The 19412-nt window shown below is 36.2% G+C and overlaps 1 protein-coding gene across 1 annotated transcript in view; it reads right to left on the bottom strand.

Moving 5' to 3' along the window:
- Malrd1 (MAM and LDL receptor class A domain containing 1) overlaps positions 1 to 19412 on the bottom strand; it is a 605236-nt gene that overhangs the window by 461394 nt on the left and 124430 nt on the right. The window contains exons 14-15 of the mRNA XM_052729219.1: positions 832 to 984; positions 347 to 452 (exon numbers count right to left, since the gene is read on the bottom strand). Of these exons, the coding sequence (XP_052585179.1) occupies positions 347 to 452; positions 832 to 984 (259 nt within the window). The remainder of the gene's footprint in view (positions 1 to 346; positions 453 to 831; positions 985 to 19412) is intronic.

Here is a 19412-nt window from a genome sequence, read left to right as displayed (position 1 = left end):
TGGTAATGGATATATTTCTTTCCTTCAGTAACTGTAGCTGCCCATTTGAAAGAATTGATCTGCTGAGATGCACACGGAATGGAGGCTCTCACAACCCTGGAACCTTTTGCAAAACACAGGAAGACTCCTAATTAAATTAAACTCCAGTGGTAGAAGGGAAGCCCTCCTTTCATCTTAAGAAATAAAATAACCAATGCTGATAATATCCTCTGAAGTTAAAATTATTTAATTTAATGCAGTAGTCACTATAAAGTAGCCATGAGTAAAACTTGAATAGCTAGCAAGTGCAGGGATATGCTTGCAGCCATCATCCTGCTAGGATAATTTACCATCATATAATAGTTACCAGAATGACAGCGTGCACCCGGGCCCTGTCTGGCTGAACGTTGGGCTCTGAAGTTTAGCAGTTTGAAACAAGCTGCTGCTGTTCTTCAAAATGAACATGAAATGCCCTGTAGGGATGTAAAAACAAAGCATTAAGTTTACCTACTGGATCCTGTGAGGCAACAAGAGTTCATCTGTCTCTTAATGCTATGCCAAGTAAGTTTCATGTCCAATTAAAATTAAAGTTATACCACAATAAAAAGTCAATACTGGTAATAAAATTTCCCTTTGTATATTCATCTACATTTAAATGATGTCAATAGCTAATTGATAATTTCAGTTTATGCAGGCAAAAATATATCAGTTCTGATCCTATCACCCACAAAGAAACCGTTTCTTGAAGACAGCACAACTGATTGTCAGTGTCATCCTACATGCTGTGGTCTTCCTCCCCTGAGGTCCAACCAGCAGTCTATAGAAGTGTGTAAAGTGTCCCTAGAGTTTTACCTTGAGGTGTACCATGAGTGTGATCTCCAGGTGGGGCTTGTTGCTCAACGTCAGCAGAAAGATCACTTTGGGAGCTCCACACCCAGTCAAAATGGTCACCGCCACTGGCCTCAAACCACCCGCAGCTGTTCGTCTCAAAGTCACAATCAGCAACTGGAGAAGAGAAATGAGGCTTTCTTAAATGGCTTCCACAGAGCCCCTTTAGGAAGGGAGCACTTGAGTCCTTATGGCCTCACAGTGCTCCTTTAGGTACAAAGAGTCACAGAAGGAAAAGATTCTTTCCTGGTCTGAAAGCAGGACATGTTTTGCATACCAGAAACAGAGGAGGGAGATTTTAGAAATAACTGCTTCTGAGCATTCTTTCTGACACACAGCATTACTCAGACACATTACTTGAGGAATTACTAACACTTGCTACTTCGCTCTAGTAATGTGTCATTTCCCCTCCATCAACACCAGTGGGGAGTTTGTTTCCACAGAGCATTTCATATAAAATCATGAACAAAAGTCACTGTCCAGACACTGATCCTGGAAAGGTCTCAGATCTACTTCCTGTATACTTCCTTCATCTCCTTTCTCCATTTTTACAGGGGCTGCTATTTCAAATATTGTTATGTGCATCACCCAGTTTGTGTATAATAGAGAAGGTTTTTCTAGAAGATGTGGTCCATTAACAGTCACAAAGCCTTCAAGAGGAAAAGAGAAGGGGTTGGGGAAGGAATGGAAGCTATGAGCCACAAGAACGTAGCACCAGGGCTCACAATCACTAGTACCTACACGAGAGACTCTGTGCTGCTGCACATTTTGTACACTTTAGCCCTATGCCACAGGTGATGAAGACCATTTCTTTGTGAAGAAGGAAAGGGAGCTTAGGATAATGTATGTAATTTCACTAAAGCCACATGTGGACAAGCTGTAGAATGGGATTAGACTGTACATGGAGTATACTTTTATGCAACAGTTGAAAAAAAAACTGTGCTTATTACATTGAAAAAAGATAAGTCAAAAGGTCTGGTCATAATTTACTTAGTATAATGTGCAGCAAGTGAAAAGGATTCCCATTTGTGATTGATCCATAGAGATCCTTCACCACTGGCTATTTTGGCCAAGCAGAGGGACTGTGTCTCTATTGTAAGAGGTGTGCAGGAAGAAGCAAGCATTCTATGGATGAACATATGAAGTGACTGAAATTACAAATTTTACTTAGGGTATTTAAGCTAGCAAGACAGCGTCTTCAATTTTGAAAACACTATTAATGTACGGGAAGAACATGAATGTCACATCTAATGGCTGATAGTTTCTCTAAAACATATAATTTCAAAAATATATTTGTTTTCTATTATATTTCCTGCCCCAAATTTGACCAGCATATCACTTCAACACTTACCAAAATCAGTGGAATGTGTAAAGGCATCTAAAATGACTTTAAATACTGAGTACTTTAGTAAATAAAAGCCTTATTTCAATTAGCAGACACAACTAGAAATATGCATCTTGAAGAATGCATTTCATACTTAGAATAATGATTTCTCAAAGTTAGAACTGCTGTGAAGCAAAATTAAATGGTACTCAAAATTGAAAAGGAATAATAACTATGAGCTAAGAATAAAATGAAAAGAAAGTTTAAATCTTTGCACTTTAAAATCTATCTCTATTTCAACCATATAATACACAAATAAAATATAAATATACATAGACCCGAAAAGCTCCAAAATATGTAGATGTCATGTTAATCCCTGTGAAGCAAATGCTCTGATTCCTGCTTTAAACACACCTCAGAAAAAGATCTAAGAATTCTTGCTACAGAAATACAGGAGGTAACACATTGTGTTGCTACTGTATAATGTGTACCCTGTACAGCTACCTAGAGAGGAAGCCTGATTTTCTGATAACAAGGAACATGATGCTGTAGACGTGGTGAATGACAGTAGGGCTGGAAGCACCACTGAGATGACCCTTTAGTTCTCTTAGAGTTGGCCCCTTCAACAAACTCAGTAAAAGGAATTATCTTTCCAGGAACATTAGCAGCATTATTCCCAGGATCCAAAAATCGTGAGTCAGGCAGGGAGAGTAAACATCTCATGCCCTTGGCTCCTGTGTAGAATCCCAAACAGTTGATTTCACAGAAGTTGAGAGGAGACTATGGCTACCAGAAATGGAAGACAAGAAAGGGATGGGTGAAGGTTGGCCATTGTTTAGTAAGACATGGGTGGGATGAGGCAAGAAGCCTTGGTGAGCTATTGCATAGTGTGTTGATCAAGCAACATGATACTGTGCTCCACAGTTCAAAAAGAGAAAAGAGGGTTTTGAATACTTTTCCACAAGAAATGAAAATATTTAAGGAGAGAAATATTATTTCAATTACTTTAATACCATTCAATGCACATATGTATTAAAACACGAAATGGCACCACATAAATATATATAATTTTTATGTTTCAATGAAAAATAATTTTAAAAGAAAGCAATTTAATAGGAAAAATGCTATTAAAACTCAAATGTGCTTTTCTACTATTCCTCATTCCCAGGTTCTTATGCACATTTAAAAAGCTTACTTATAAATATAATAATGAAATTAGTCTCCAAGCTAGCCATTAATTGCATTATTCCACCTTCCTGGAATAGCCATGAACAATTATACATGCCATAACCATTTCTGATTGAGAAATGTAATACTCTCGGTGCATTGGAATAATTGAGGTTCAAGGATTTGTCACTGCTTCTGGAACATTATTGACTTCCTCAGTTATCTCCACTCTAATCAATGTATGCAAAAACAATATTGCAGTCACCATTCACTCAGAGTTCCCATGCAGGAAGCTTTATGCTGGGGCGGGGGAGGGTTCCATTTTTAACAGAATGCCTGTTGACACAGAATTTCTGAAACTTACGCTTGTCTTTTCTATGACTATGGGTAGAAAGCTAATGACTCTACAATGGCTTTTAATTATTGTGAGAAAAATGACCTGAGTGGAAAATATTAATTATGTTAATTATAATTACATTCGTTGCCTCTGGGGAGAAGGTGTTAGGAGACACGTGGTGGGGCTGATGAATAGGCTCATCACTGTCAGCTTTACAGCCATTTGCTGAGTAAGAAATCACACTGGTGTGGAATCCAAGAACACTTCTGACAGTAAATATCCAGCCTCAGACCCTCTCTCTTTTTGAATTCACTATCTGGAACATCTTTGGTGGTTTGAATGATCCCATGTGGATTTAATGAAAGGAATAAGCACAAAATAGAAAAAAAAGAGAATTCTGAATGAATAATTTGGGCATCACACAAAACTTAAAAAAAAAAACTTAGGAGGAAATACACCTTAATGTATAACGAGGTGGAACACAAATTCTTTCATTTAAGTCATGTAGGCATATTCCCATGCTGAGTTTAAAAGATGGTCAGCAGAGCTTGTGAACAATGGTTTTTAGAAGTTAGGATCTGGGACTGGAGTCATGGCTCAGGGATTAAGAGCACTTGCTGCTCTTCCTGTGGCCCCTGGGTTGATTCCTAGCACCCACATGGTAGCTCACAACTGTCCTTTAATCTAATTTCAGGGGATCTAACCCTCCTCTGGAATCCCTGGGTACCAGACAAACATGCAGTGCACAAACATTCCTGCAGGAAAAAAAAACACACATATACATAAAAAATGAAATAAAATACATTTATAATAAAAATTAGGATCTAATGCTCATCAAATGCCACCACTGTAGATCACAGATATCTGAGCCAACAGCCATTGAGTCTGTGTCGAAAACATCTTGAAACACCTGCCATCTTCTTTAATCCCCAAGAAATACACCAGAAATATTTCTGTACTTTAAAAATGTTTTCTGGAATTGAATCATGTGAGGGGATAAGGGGGCACATGCTGCCTGCATGTAGCAAGAGTCCTTTCTCCTCTTTCTGGCAATAGATGCCAATGAACACAGAGACCCACAACTAGTCAGCATGCAGAGAATAAGTCTTCTGAGTCCTTAAGCCTGCATGGGATGTTTATACCACATACCTGCCCCTTAAAGTTCAGGGATCTTCAGGGAAGAGGGGACAGAAAAATTATCAGAGCCAGAAGTGGAAGGTCCTTCTAAGAAAACAGTGTGTCTGGACTCTACAGGGCAGATGCACATATGAGCTCATAGTGATTGTGACAGCATGCACAAGACCTGTGCACACTCTATAGTCAGACAAAATCCCAACATGGAGTGGGGAAGGTGGACACAACAATACACCACTAGCTGAAGAACTGTTGTAGATTTGACAGCTTCTGGGACAGAGAGAATCTGTTTTCTTTAATAGCATGACCTCTTGTATAGTGGCACCACTCCAGGGCAAGCCCCATACCCAAGAGTAGATGAGCAACAGAAACTGGACTCAGTGTTTTTAAGAGAGATAGAGAGTATTCACACAGTTGGGTGGGTAGGGAGGTTGGAGTAGATTTGGAAGAAATTGGGAGGAAAGATAGTGAATATGAGAAATATTTTTTTCAAATAATTAGCAAAATATTATTTAAAATAACAGTTTTTAACAATTATAACATGCTAGATTGTAAGTTACATAAACATAGATAAGTGTAAGTCTAAAATATTGATTCTATGCTTCTTTTAAGATTTTTTTTTCTTCTAAGGACTGCAGAGACGGCTCAGCAAAGTGCCTGTCATGTAAAGTGCCTGAGTTTGATTCTTAGCGCCTACATTAAAACATGAGAATGGAAGTAAGTATCTGTAACCTCAATGGTAGGAAGAGGATAGGGGAGATGGTGGGTCCCTGTAAGGCCCTGGTCAGCCAGTACAGCTAAAACAACAGATAGAGTTCAGAGAGAGAGACCCTGTCACAAAAATATAAGGTAGAGACTAGCCAAGAAAGACACCCGACAATGATCTCTGACCTGCATACATGTATGTACACACCCACATGTATATACAACACACATATGTATATACACCACACACACACACACACACACACACACACACTGTCCCACACACATAAATATAAAACCACACACACACACATTATCTCACACACAGTCTCTCTCTCACACACACACTGGCACATACTCACTGTCACACACACACAGTCTCATACACACCACAGTCTCACACACACAGTCACATCCTTATACACACACATGCACACAGTCACACACTAGTCTTCTAGCTTTCCTGAGCTTCTTGAAAGTTGCACAAAGGATAAAAGTTGAATATTCCAGTGTGGTGGATTATGTTCACTGATGCCAAGCTTTGATTAGGCAGTTATTATTTTAAATTTTAAGTGCATTAATACTGTATCCCCCCACTTTTAGAGTATGTTCAATACTTCTGTAATTATTTCATTTCAGCTTTTATCATGCTTTCAGGTCATTATATGCTTGAAGTTAAGATAAGGTTGAAATAATTGAACTCTGGACTTCATCAATAGTTAATATTCATTAACTATTTAAAATGTAATATATAAGAGGGAGAAAAGATTTGCAAATGAACTATGAAGTAAAAAAGAAGTCTGTGTAAATGAATAGAAAGAATTAAACATTCTAAAGTAAAGCCAATGCATAAACAACCAAACAGCATTTGAGCTTCAAGATTACTTCATTTTAAACAATAATGATTCATTGTATTATCATACATATATTTTGATATCTATAAATGTTTATTTATCAGTGAAAATAAATTTAAAATACAAATGATCCTATTAAAAAACTTATAACTATAATTTTTTTAAAAGAATCCTGTGATATATCTAACACAGACTGTTAATAGAGAAGTCTCCACGCATCTCTCGTGCTTTGGCACCCACCCATGATGGGATCCAATCATTGGCTACCCTTTGTCCAAAACTGTTCTTGTTAGGATAAGTAAATAGCAAACAGCTTCATTCTGCACAGAGCAAATGACCATCCTACACAAGAAAGGAAAGGTTTTCATAAAACTCAATAATAAACAGGTTGGTTTGCAGTTCATTGTAAAAGACATGGGTTACATAAGCATAGGATCTTCAACTGCTATGCAAATCTACTTCATATGCATATCCCATATCCCCCTGAAGTTCTGTGTTCCCTACTTAAAGGGTCAAGGAAGACCAGCTCAGACATAACAGTCACTCTGAGCATCGTGTCCTTAAATTTCAAGGCCATCTGTGTCAGGTAGGAATTGCCCTCTTCCACCAGCATCCAAAGGAATTACAGCACATAAAGTTGTTAGTTAACAAAGGGAAAAATTCCATAGCCAGGAATTACAGCATGTGAAGTTGTTAGTTAACAGAGAGGGAAAAATTCCATAACATTCACAATTCTTGACACATAGCATATTAAGTATATTATACATATTCATATTCTATCAATTAGGAATCTAGAATTTATAAGTAGGTAATTATGACAAAATAACAATTACTATGCTTTCATTCATTTCCTCAATCATTCATTATCCATTCATTTGAAAAAAAACTGATAGAGAACATGTGACATATCTGTAAAGATGTAAGGAATAAGACCACAACTGTAACAGAAAGGGTGAAAATAATAATGGCTAGAGAGATGGCTCAGTGATTAAGAGCATTTGTAGCTCTTCAAGAGGATCTGAGTTCCATTTCCAGGACCCACATGATGGCTCAAAACCTTTTCTAATTCCAGTTGTGGGGAATCAGACACTCTGTCTGGCCTATGTTGGCACTAAGTATGTGCATGGTACACAGACATTCATAAAGGGAAAATACACATAAAATTAAAAAGAAAAAACCCTACCTTTTATACAGGGGGACTGTAGAAGGTAGCATTAGCAGAGATAGACAGGAAGTAGTTGATGATACATAGATGGATAGATGACAGATAAGTAGATAGATAAATGAACAGATAGGTGATAGAGAGATGGATAGATCATCACCAGAACAATAAAATGTCTAGTAAGTTTGTCTAGAGAGAAGTGCTGCAGTCTTAAGAAACACAATGAAGAATGCCTTTGGGGGAAAGTGGGTGGGGAAGGAAACATCTGGAGAAGTGGGTGAGGAAGCAAGCCTACAACTGTGCACCGAGCACTCACACAGGGGGAATAGAAAGAGCCTCAAGAGCCTTAAGAGAATAAATGTCTCTACTTTATAAGTACTGAAAGAACAAGAAGAAGGCAGGAAAGCAAGGAGGAGAAAAAATATAGAAAAAATTATAGATGATGAAATTAGAGATCTCTTCAACATTCAGCTATAATTTTCAATGAGAGGAGAAACAAGTGAGATGTTTTAGTAGTATAACAAAATCTACATTAAAAACTATATATTTTATTTTATATGCTAAATAAATATAAAATAAATTATATTTATGAACACATATTTCATATATTGTTATATATTAATCCCATAAATGAATATATGAATTATAAATGTATAATATAACCTATAAATTAAGGGTATTGCAAAAATCTAGACAAGAAGGGAATACATGCTTGGAACTGTAAACCTAGCCAAAAGCCTATATCTAGGTACATCACAGGCCCTAGAGGGGATCTATTACCATTACTAATGTTTTGCTAAATGGACATGTAGTCACTCTGCTTCTAAATATTTATATTTGTATATATGGACTAGTGCTGTTCTAGCCTTGGTCAGATGAGATTAGTTTTACAGCCAACAGCAGTTAATGCAGAGACTCGTGGATGGGCAAGTTTCTGAGAATAAGTGACTGTCAAGTACTCGGTGCTAAATGGGTATCTATGTCAACCTCCTACAGGGCCCAGGAAACATCGTGGGAAAGGAGGTGAAAACACTGTAAGAGCTAGAGGGCAGGGAGAGGAGTGTTATGAAATGCTATCTTTAAGATTATGATATGGATGTTGCAATAGTAAATTCATGGGAGCTGTGGCTCTCTGCATATACACATGCACAACACACACTGACACACAGACCTACACAGATAGCCACACAGATACAGATACACATACTGACATGAAAGTAGGGAACTAATTAAGGAGAAGGGAGTCAACAGGAAGAGAATAAAAGAATAAAGAGGGATAATAAGGAGATCAACATAATTGTAAACATGTTTAAAATTATCAAAAATAAGAAATGAAAATTGATAAATTCCTAGGCTTATATTATATACTAAACTAGAAACAAGAAATTATTAAAATATGAAAATGGAATTTAATGAAACAAAAGAAAGTCTCCCAAAATAAAAAACCCAGGACCTGACAGACTTTAAAGGCCCAATGTCAGTTTTCAAAAAATTATTGCATAAAATAATGGAAGGGGTGTTTTCAAATATATTCAATAAAGCTAGTATTATCCTGATGCTAAAACTTGATAAGGGCAAGGGGACACACACAAACACACACAAGTACACATACACACACACACACACACACACACACAGAGAGAGAGACAGAGAGGAGAGATAAACATAGATGCAATGTTCTTCCACAAATTATTTTCAAGTTCAATTTAACAGCACCTAAAAAAATCCTATACTATGATCAAATTGGTTTTAGTCCAGGGATATAAAGAAAACAGAAATAAATTAACAAATAAAACCACAAACAAAAATTACATAACCATCTTAATAGACATGGAAAAGACATTTGGCAAAAGTTAGAATTTTCTCATGATGAATGCCCTGAAGAAAAATTAGGTGATGGAAGGCTCACACCTCAACAGATTAAAGAATACACACACACACACACACACACACACACACACACACACACACACACACACAACCCATTGGCATTGTGAGTTTTAAAATCAGGAATAAGACAAGGATATCTACTCTTACTGCTCCTATTTTAATTTAGTACTGATACTTTAGCCAGAGCAACAAGACAAGAGAAAATAATAAGGAATAGAAATTAGGTGAGGAAGAAGTCAAATGTGACCCTCTTTTCAGACAAAATGATCCTATAACTATAAGACTCTAAAGACCACTGAAAGACTTTCAGCTTGAAAAAAACAAATTAAGCATTACACCATAATACAAAGTCAAAAACACAAACCAATTGTTTTCCTTGTTTACCCATATCAATCTGCTGAGAAAGAAATCAAGGAAACAATCCCATTTACAATAGCCTCAAAGAAAGCAGAACAGTTATTCAAACCATGGTGATGAAAGGCCTCTACATAGAAAACTATAAAATACCAAAGAGAAAAATTAAAGATAACACAAAAATAGTCACATTCCCATATCCATGACTGTGTAGAATCAATATTTTTTAAACTTGTCATTTACCAAAGTGTTCCACAGATTCAGTGCAATCTCTATCAAAATACTATTGGGCCGGAATGGATACCCACTACAAAATACAAATGATATTTTTCATAGAGACAAAATAAACAAAACTAAAATGTATATTGGAATATAAAATACCCTGAAGAGCAGTCCTGAGCAATGAAATTCTAGGATTATTACAATGTCCGATTTTAAATTATCCAACAGATCTACAATAACTAAAGCAGCATGATGTTGGCTCCAATTCTGGCATATGAGCTTGTGGAATAGAGTAGAAGACCCAGAAATAAGCCCGCATAGCTTTAAGATGGGATCCTCAGCCAAAGTTCCCAAATAACTTATTAGAAACACAGCTTCAACAATTGTGATTAGTAAACTGTTTAACTACATATACAACACTGAAACTAGACCCCCATTCCTCACCAGTATAAAGAACAACTCAAAGGGATTCAACTCCTTAGCATACTAGAGAAACACACAAGGGAACCTTTGCAAATGTAGTCACAGGCAAAAGAGCTCTGGATAGGACTTGAAGAGCTCAGGAAAGAAAGAAAAGAAAGAAAAGAAAAGAAAGAAAAGAAAGAAAGAAAAGAAAGAAAGAAAAGAAAGAAAGAAAAGAAAGAAAAGAAAGAAAGAAAAGAAAGAAAGAAAGAAAGAAAGAAAGAAAATGAAAACTACCAAATGATCCTGCTACAACAGTCCTAGGTACATACCTGAAGGATTAAAGTCGACATACAACATAGATACCTGCCACCCAAGCTGTTTACATCACTGTTAAATAGCCAAGTTATGAAGTCACATCAATAGATGAATGGATAAAACAAATGTGCCCCCCCTCATACAATAAACCATTATTTAGCAGTAATAAGGAAAGAAATCAAGTTATTTACTAAAAAATGAATAGAAGTAAAGATTAGAGTCAGAAAAGACATATTACAGGTTGAACCCAGCAGAAGCAATCTGAAAGCTGAAGGGAGCCACTAGGAAAGACAGAGGAGGCCGGAGGGAGAAGAAAGGGAATATAACAGAGGCTAAAAGGAAGTCAGGTATGAACAAAGTACATTACTTGAATGATGCAAACACTGTAATGAAGTCCACTTTGTGCAATTAGTATGCTCTAATAAACATATTTTAAAAGAAATCTAATGCTCATTTACTATTAAAAGAGATGGAAAATGACATAGCTCCTATGGAAAAGCATGGCAAGTCCTTAAAAAACTAAGGACAATTTGAATCAATACAGCTGAAGAAGTAATTCCAGTTTGGGCTATAGACTAGAAAGAATTCAAAAGACGTCATGGACAGTTATTTGTACACTAATTCCCCCAGAAGCTCTATTCACAATGACCTGAAGGTAAGAATGACTCAAGTATTCACACAAAGAAGAATGAATAAACAAAAGGTTGAATATACATAAAGGTTATTATACACTCTTTAATAAGAGGAAGTTCTGGCATATGATATAATATACATAAAGCTTCAGGCCATTATCTTATGTGAAATAGGCCAGTTGAAATAGAAAAATACCATATAGCTCATTTATATAAGGGGCTAAGAGTAGTGCAACTTCTATGAGAGACAATAGAATAGTAGTTGCCTGTGGATGAAAGAAAAGAGAATGAAGAGTTATTGTGTAATAGATAAAGTTTCAGAGAGATTGATGGGTATTGGAGATGGGTGGTAGTAATGGTTCTGGAATACTATGGATAAGTTAACACTGCTTAACAACACAATAAAGATGTATAAGACTATAATTTATTTTTCAGACCAAGAATAACTTAACCCAGGCTGACTGTAGCTGAGGATGACCTTGACTTTGTGATTCTCCTGCCTCTACCGTCTTAGTGCTGGGATTATAACTGAACAATCATGCCTGGTTTTATACAGTGTTGGGAATTCAACTCAAAAGGTTGAGTATACTGATATACTCACTCGCACCATCAGCTATTAAATTTTATGTGATATGTATTCTATTGTCATAAAGAAAAACATGAGAGGAAGAAAAAAATAAAGTCTTGAGATTACATTGTGGATTAAAGTCAGAGGCTACATGAGAAGGAATATAGACGACTCAGGAAGAGTGAAGAAGCCCTAAACAGAGAGTAAACATAAAACAAGGGCCTTGGTCTTGCAGCCTCAAGGAACTCAGTTATGCTAAGAAGACAACGAGAAGCAGTTATATTTTAAGTCTCAAGGTGAAATTCATATCACACATTTTGATTATGAACTTTTGAGGCACTAAGCTGAGACGCAAGTCACATCCCCCTGGGCTTCTGGTGTCCAGCACTATGGGACCGAGCTGTCCTACTTTGTAAGTGAGCTGTTTCCAGAATACCTTCCTCACTTCTCACCTGCTCATTCCAACATCTTTGAGTGTTCAAGTCACCAATATAAAATGGCATGGTTATTTCCCTGAAACCTGAATACATCCTCCAACATGCTTTGAGTCATGTGTAATTCTAATACAAACACAATAGAAACAATCTGTAAGTAGTCACAGAGTTTAGGGAATAAAGGCAACCTCTATATAGTTTTAGAGCAAGCATAAAATTTTGATTCAAATGTTATTGATCTGCATTTAGTTGAATCAGTAGATGCTGGACCAGTGGATGAAAGAGTCAATTTTGTAAATGAGCATTGTTTCCAGTCATTACATTTGTAGCAGTTACATATCATGAAAAGCTTATAGATGAATAGAAAATAAACACTCTGGTAACAATGGAAAAAAGAATTGGAAGGTCCTGTCTTCCAAATTCTAAAGATAACACCTCATTTTTATCTGATCCCTATTCTTTCTATTAAAGAGAACTAGAAATGATTCTTTGCAGGCAACATTTTATTTTATTCTAAATATCTGAATGACTCTTTTTCTTAAAGATTTCCAGCCAGTACAGTATGGTGTGCCTACATAGGGCTTCCTTTAAGTCCTTCAGTGTTTCTGGTACTAATTGAAATCAGAGTTTATATCCTTTTAGTTTCCTAAATTCTCAGAAATATGCTCCAAATGTTTCTTTAGTCCCTAGATACATGGCAATTCCCTTAAAGAACTCAAAGAGAAGGCCAGTGCTACTTGATAAAAATAACCCACAATATAAAATTGGGAAAGGAAATGGGATGCAGTAATAAAACAATTTTTAATATGGAGGCATGTACTATCATAAAATAAAAGTGAACCATTAAATGACACTAAAGATATGAAAGTACTAATTGGTCTAGACTGGAGCTGGACCTTAAAAATGGTTAGGTTCAAAATAAGTGGTTTGGAAGGAGCTGAAGGACACACCATGTTGGGTAATAAAGGATCCTAGAAATTTAGTTAAATAACCTCAGTGCCAAATTAACCTATCCCTCCTCTAATTATCTGGATAATTGGGTTTTTACCAAGAAGGACAAAATATCAGAGATCATTTACTGAGTATGATAAAGAGATAATTTATTTTACAAATACCTGATGAATAAAAATTTGATTTGTCATGGCAGATAAAAAAAACTCAAAAATAAATCACTGATTTCTGACTATCCTGACTCTTCCTTAAGCCAATGGCGGAAATCCCACATTTTTTTATATTATTGTTATTTTCATAGATATTTTCTACTGTCCAATAAATTATAAACTACTTTCCACTGTAGAATAAATAAATAATTTTCCTTCTTTTGTACCATTTCCTACAGCAGGCATTGATCATCATTGCTAGTTACTGTTATTATTTGCTTAGCAATAAAGTAGTTGTAGTCTCTGTTAGTCACAAACATCTAGAGCACTGTTTCTCAATCTATGGGTCGTGACCCCTTTGGGGGTTGTATATAAAATTTCCTGCATATCAGATATTTACATTATGATTAATAACAGTAGCAAAATTACAGTTATGAAGCAACAATAAGATAATTTTATGGTTGGGAGTCACCACAACATGAGGAACTGTATTAAGGGGTCAAAGCATTAAGAAGGTTGAGAAACACTTGGACTCCTCACTAAAGGAGTAAATTCCTTCTGCACTTGCCATGTAAACTCAGCAAAATGATGAAAATAATCAAAATAATTGACTACAATTTAAGAAGCAATGAGGCTATTTTCAGACTTTTTAGTTAAATGCCTCAGGTGTGGGGTGGTTACATTATTTGAGATCCTTGCAAATTTAATCATCCTGAAGACTCAGTGGAGAATCTGAGTTACACTTTGGAGTCCATCTCTGTCTTGAACCCCGTTAAGTGGGAACAACTCTGACCCTCACTCTCTCTGCACTCTACTTAGCTACAAAGAGAGTAAAATAAATACAAGCACACTGCAGGGCAGTCGGGTGCAAAGTCAGTACTGAAAAGAACATAAGAATACTTAGTTATTAAATTATCTTTTCAAAAAGTTTGTTCACCTGGATACCTAAAAGGCAGGTTCAGGTGAACCAAAGAAGCAAATGCATCATTATCTCTGCTAGTAAAAGTTTAGAAAAACTGATCTTAAATAGGAAAGGATTAGTATGTTTTCTCTACCTTCTGTACACATTACTAACTTGAATATGAAAATCAGATGGGCAGGAACAGTAGGCAGGGAAGAAAATGATCAAAATGGATAAAGTTTATAGTAGCAAGAACAAATACACTCTTACAAGAAATCCATGGAATCTTCTTAAAGGGTAAAGGAATTTATTAGGAAAGAAGACTCACTGCAGAGCAGGAGATTCATCCTCAGGTCCTGGAAGGCCAAGGTACAGTTGCACGCTGTTCTTCTACATGAGTCCATCCCAGCATCCAAGCCCAGAAGTGAGAGAAGAGACCTGCACAGGTGAGTCTCAAGTCTGAAGGGTGGCCCTGAGGCCATACCCCAGGGGCAGATACTTCAAGGTCATAGGTAAGTAGGACAGTTACCTCCTCTATCTCTAGGAGCTGTGCTTCCAGGTCACAGATAGAACAGATATCCACTACAATAAACTACTTATAATTCTAATCTGTAAGCTTTAAGTGTGAAGAAAAATTGTCTTGATGGAAAAAAAATATCCCATATGAGCTCAAAGTAATGATACAGAAAAAAATTCTCAAGTCAGCATTTAGAAGCGACCTTAAAATATAATTCATATAGTCATAGAAAAGCTTTTTAATAAATATCATGATTTAACCTCAATAAAATTTTCAAAAAGGAGCAATCACTCACTTTCTCTTCTAACTTTGATTTTCCTGATTTAACAACATTATCTTCTGATTGATCAAAATACCACAAGCTACTCAGCAGATTTTACCTGTCTGTGGAAATAGTTTTTCCTCTGTGATCAATGATTTTGATAAGTGAGAATTAATGGGCTGTCTCCCCATTTCTTGGTTTTAGGTCACAGGAATGGAGAGCCTTCACCAATAGCAACTTGCTATTAGGGCATTTTTTAATTCTATCCTTCTGTGGAGGTTTTCAGATTAGAAAATGGTGTGCAGATTTTAAACTTCAGGACAACAAGAAGAAAACGAAAATCCTTTTTAATCAGAAAAACTTTGACAGGCTTTCTTCTACCAGAATTCATTTCCAACATGATTTAATTTAAAAAGCAAGTTGAATAGTTAGCAAATTTATATTGAGATCCCCCCACCACCACCCCTTTTTTTTTTTTTACAGAAAACAAAATAAAATAGAGGCTAGAAAATGGCAATTAATTTTCTAACAATTATTGGGGTAAAAGCTATAGTTTTATATAGAAATACTTTGCATAAAACCTGTCAGTTGGTAATTAAGTTAAAATATCCCTCATCTTACCAAGAGAGTTCTCAGAACAATTTTTTTTCCAGAAAATATGCATGAACAAATTAAAACATGGCCCACAGTCTTTCTAACTCAGGGAGTACAAGCTTACTGTCAATGCATTTATTTAATGAAAAGAACTCACAGTATGGCTGCTGTTTGGTTATGGTCTGGAGAAACATACAATCAGCATCTAAAGGTGACTATGTATAGCAGGAAAAGAGACTGTTCCATTTTGAGGGCTAATAACTTTACTTTCCCCAAGCTTCATTGAGTTCTACACTAAACAGACTGTTTATTTTTTTATATGAAATGGAGAGTAGAAAATAAGAAAGCATTGATATATTTTTAATTTCACCAATTTTAGAAGACTATCTTTAGACAAAAACAAATTGTAGTACTCATAAAATGGTCTGAAATACAAAATGTCTTTCTGTCATGCAGAACTGTCAAGTAAATTTTAATTTTCTCGTCCACATCATATTCCATAGACCAGAATATAATAACATACACATCTTTTCATCCAATATAGACATGATAAAATTGTCTATTGATGTTTTTGACACATGAAGTCTTCATTAGTGTGAATATATTTTCTGAGCAGTACTATGTAAAGTTACAGTATCTGTTGTAATATATTTTGGTAATTCATTGAGAATTTCATACAATGCATTTTTATTGTAACCCTCCTAACTCCCTCCAGATTCACCCTCACACCTCCATTCCCTCCCTACTTGTGTCCGCTCTTTATTTTTTTTAATAGCCCATCTTCTCCAGTTTGTGCTGCCCATAGGGAGCCTGATCTGCATACCAGTACCAGGGGCCACTACCTTAAAAATAATTGACTCTCCCTCCCCAGAAGCCATCATTTGTTAGTAGTTCCTTGGATAGGAGTGGGAGCTCATGACCTCCTCTCCCCACCATGCTAAAATATAGACTGGCTTAAGAGATTTTTTAAAGATTTATTTTGTGTATGTGTCGGTATGGGTGTCTATTCAAGTGTGTGTAGGTACCTGCAAAGGTCAGAGGCATCAGAACCCTTGAAGCTGGAGTCACATGCTATTGTGAGCCACCCAGTATGGGTGCTGAGACCCAAACACAGATATTCTGTGTGAGCAGTCTGAGCCCTTGATTGTTAAACCACTCCCACTACCCCAAGGTTTGGTAAAACTCTTTCTTGACAAAAGAACTTCTGAACAGTATCTTGATAACAGTGAAAAGTGAAAGCACATTTAAACTTTGACTTTAAACAGTGAAAAATTGACTCCTTCCTCCTCTTTGATGACATGGCTGCTTATTGGCATAATACAGTGGAGGGGTGCTAGTAACAATTATTACTGAGTGCCACTAAATATTAAGCCACAATTTGATCCCAAGGAACACGTTGACGTAAACAAATGACTAAACAAATGACTAGATCCCTTCAGAAATGGCCGTAATCATGAGCTTATTGTCATTGGTCTATCATCAAACAACCTACACAGAAGGAATGGACCGTACAGAACTCTATATAGTTGGACAAAACTAGGTGCTGACTATTTTCTGCCACTGCCACCCATTCACCCACTTGTCACAGATTGTCCTACTGAGCTTCAGTTTGGTGTAACAAGACAAGGAGAAAGGCTGTAAACATTGAATACACAGACAGGTGTCTTCTTCACAAATGGCAGCATAGCCTATGTATAAAATACTCTGACACGAACCTCACGACATGTGATTTTTACCATGCTCACCATATGCAACAAAATGTAATTCTTCAGCCAGCTGCTTCATGCTGTCTGATGACCAAAAGGTCCTGCAGAGATGGGTCATGTGTGCCCAGTTATGTAGTTGCAGTTATGCACTACATCACAGCATTTTCTTCAATGACAGACCACTTACATTACAGTGGTTTCATTAAATTATATCACCTGGAGATGCTGGAGCCTTTTAGTTTTTGTGTGTTATAAGAACACTGTGACACTGCCCATAACATATTGTGTGGGGGGCGTTTACCCATCACCCCCACAGTTCCCCAGAGTTTTCTTGAGTGCGAGCAGCAGGAAATACTAGATAGGATTTATTGCGGAGAATCTTGCGGAGATAAACAGATAGAAAATAAAGGATAGCCTCAAGAGGGCCTGGAACCCATTCCAACACCCTGACTGTCTCTGCCCCAGGGTTTTTATAGAGACGCCAAGGGGTGGAGCAAAAGACCTCCTCCCCCAGCACAGCCAAGTGCAGACCATCCCAGACACCTGCAATCAGACCCGTGGTCCTAATCATCCTCTATGGGGACCTGCTGGGTAAAGCAACGAGGAACCCGAGAACGGGCTCCCACAGGTCCCCCTTTCTTAATATATAAAAAAGTAACTATTAATGGCTTACAGCAATCTCCATAGCTGTTACACTTCCCAATATGGGAGTAGAGGATGATAAAGATGGCATTTCTCTTTTGAATTAGGTCCAAAGTGACTACAGCAGTCTTAGCTGCCTCAAGCCCTTTCTAAACCAAAAACTCTTAAGGCAACTACAAACTTAAAAAATCCGTTAGCTTCATCATTATCATTAACAGGTTAACATAAATATTGCTATAGTCACAATTCTCCCAATCTTACAACACAAAGCAAACTCTTAACAGAACCATTTGAATTAGCATATATGGTGCTATATATAGTTAACAATTTTCTCTGTCTTACAGCTTTAACTCAATCATTTGAATTTTCTTGCTAACAGAACATAGGAAAAACTTCGATGTATTCACATCAAACTTAAATATTTCCTTAACTCCACAAAACCAGGGTGCATTAATATCAATAGGTTTCTGCAAACATAATTCAATCTCATAACTCCTCCTTTTCTTTATAATTTTTTAAACAAAATCTCAAACCTAGTTAGAGGAACCCAAACTTATACAATTCCTACAAACCCATATTGAAAAGCAATATTTTCAATCTAACCATGAACACTTTGAAAACTTAGCAAAACATCAAAAAGCAGTTTCTTAATAAAACTCTTTACACACTTTAAAAGTAGTGTCTTATATACCCCATTTGCATTTCTTACTAACAAAAACATGACATTAATCCACTCCAACAACTTTTGAAATTAGACTAAGGATTAACTCTCCCCCTTTTCTTTATAATTTAAGCAAAATCTCAAGCCTAGTTAGAAAACCAAACTTTTCCATTTAAACAGTTCCATTTATAACACAAAACCAGTTCTGTAAGTAATTTCATTTTTACATAAACAGTTCCACAAAACAATTCATGAATCACCAATTAATAAAGCATATATGCATACACAAAACTGCATCTTGATTCTAGGTAGAAATAATAAATTTCTTCATTTAAACAGTTCCATTTTTAACCCAATTCCAGAAAACAGTTCCTAGGTCATTACTATAAGTAAACTCAAAATTGTCCCATATCAATGAAATCTCTATTGTTCATTTCATTTCTTAAGTCTTAAAATTCAAACGATAAATTCTGGTACTAGTCTTCCAAATATGAGAAATCCATAACCAAATTCTTTTTGTAATTTTATCTCATTTTAAGTTCAAAAAGTCCAAACAAGAAATAAATTCTAGTATCAGGCTTTCACTTCAAAATATGAAGAGACGTTTTTCAACCAAAACTTTTTGCAGTTAACAATTTTTTTTTTTTTTTTTTTTGGTT

This window comes from Peromyscus californicus, unplaced genomic scaffold (genome assembly GCF_007827085.1).
Source record: "Peromyscus californicus insignis strain IS unplaced genomic scaffold, ASM782708v3 Scaffold_8__1_contigs__length_139910024, whole genome shotgun sequence".
NCBI classification, from domain to species: Eukaryota; Metazoa; Chordata; class Mammalia; order Rodentia; family Cricetidae; genus Peromyscus; species Peromyscus californicus.
This window is presented reverse-complemented; position numbering and strand designations above follow the sequence as displayed.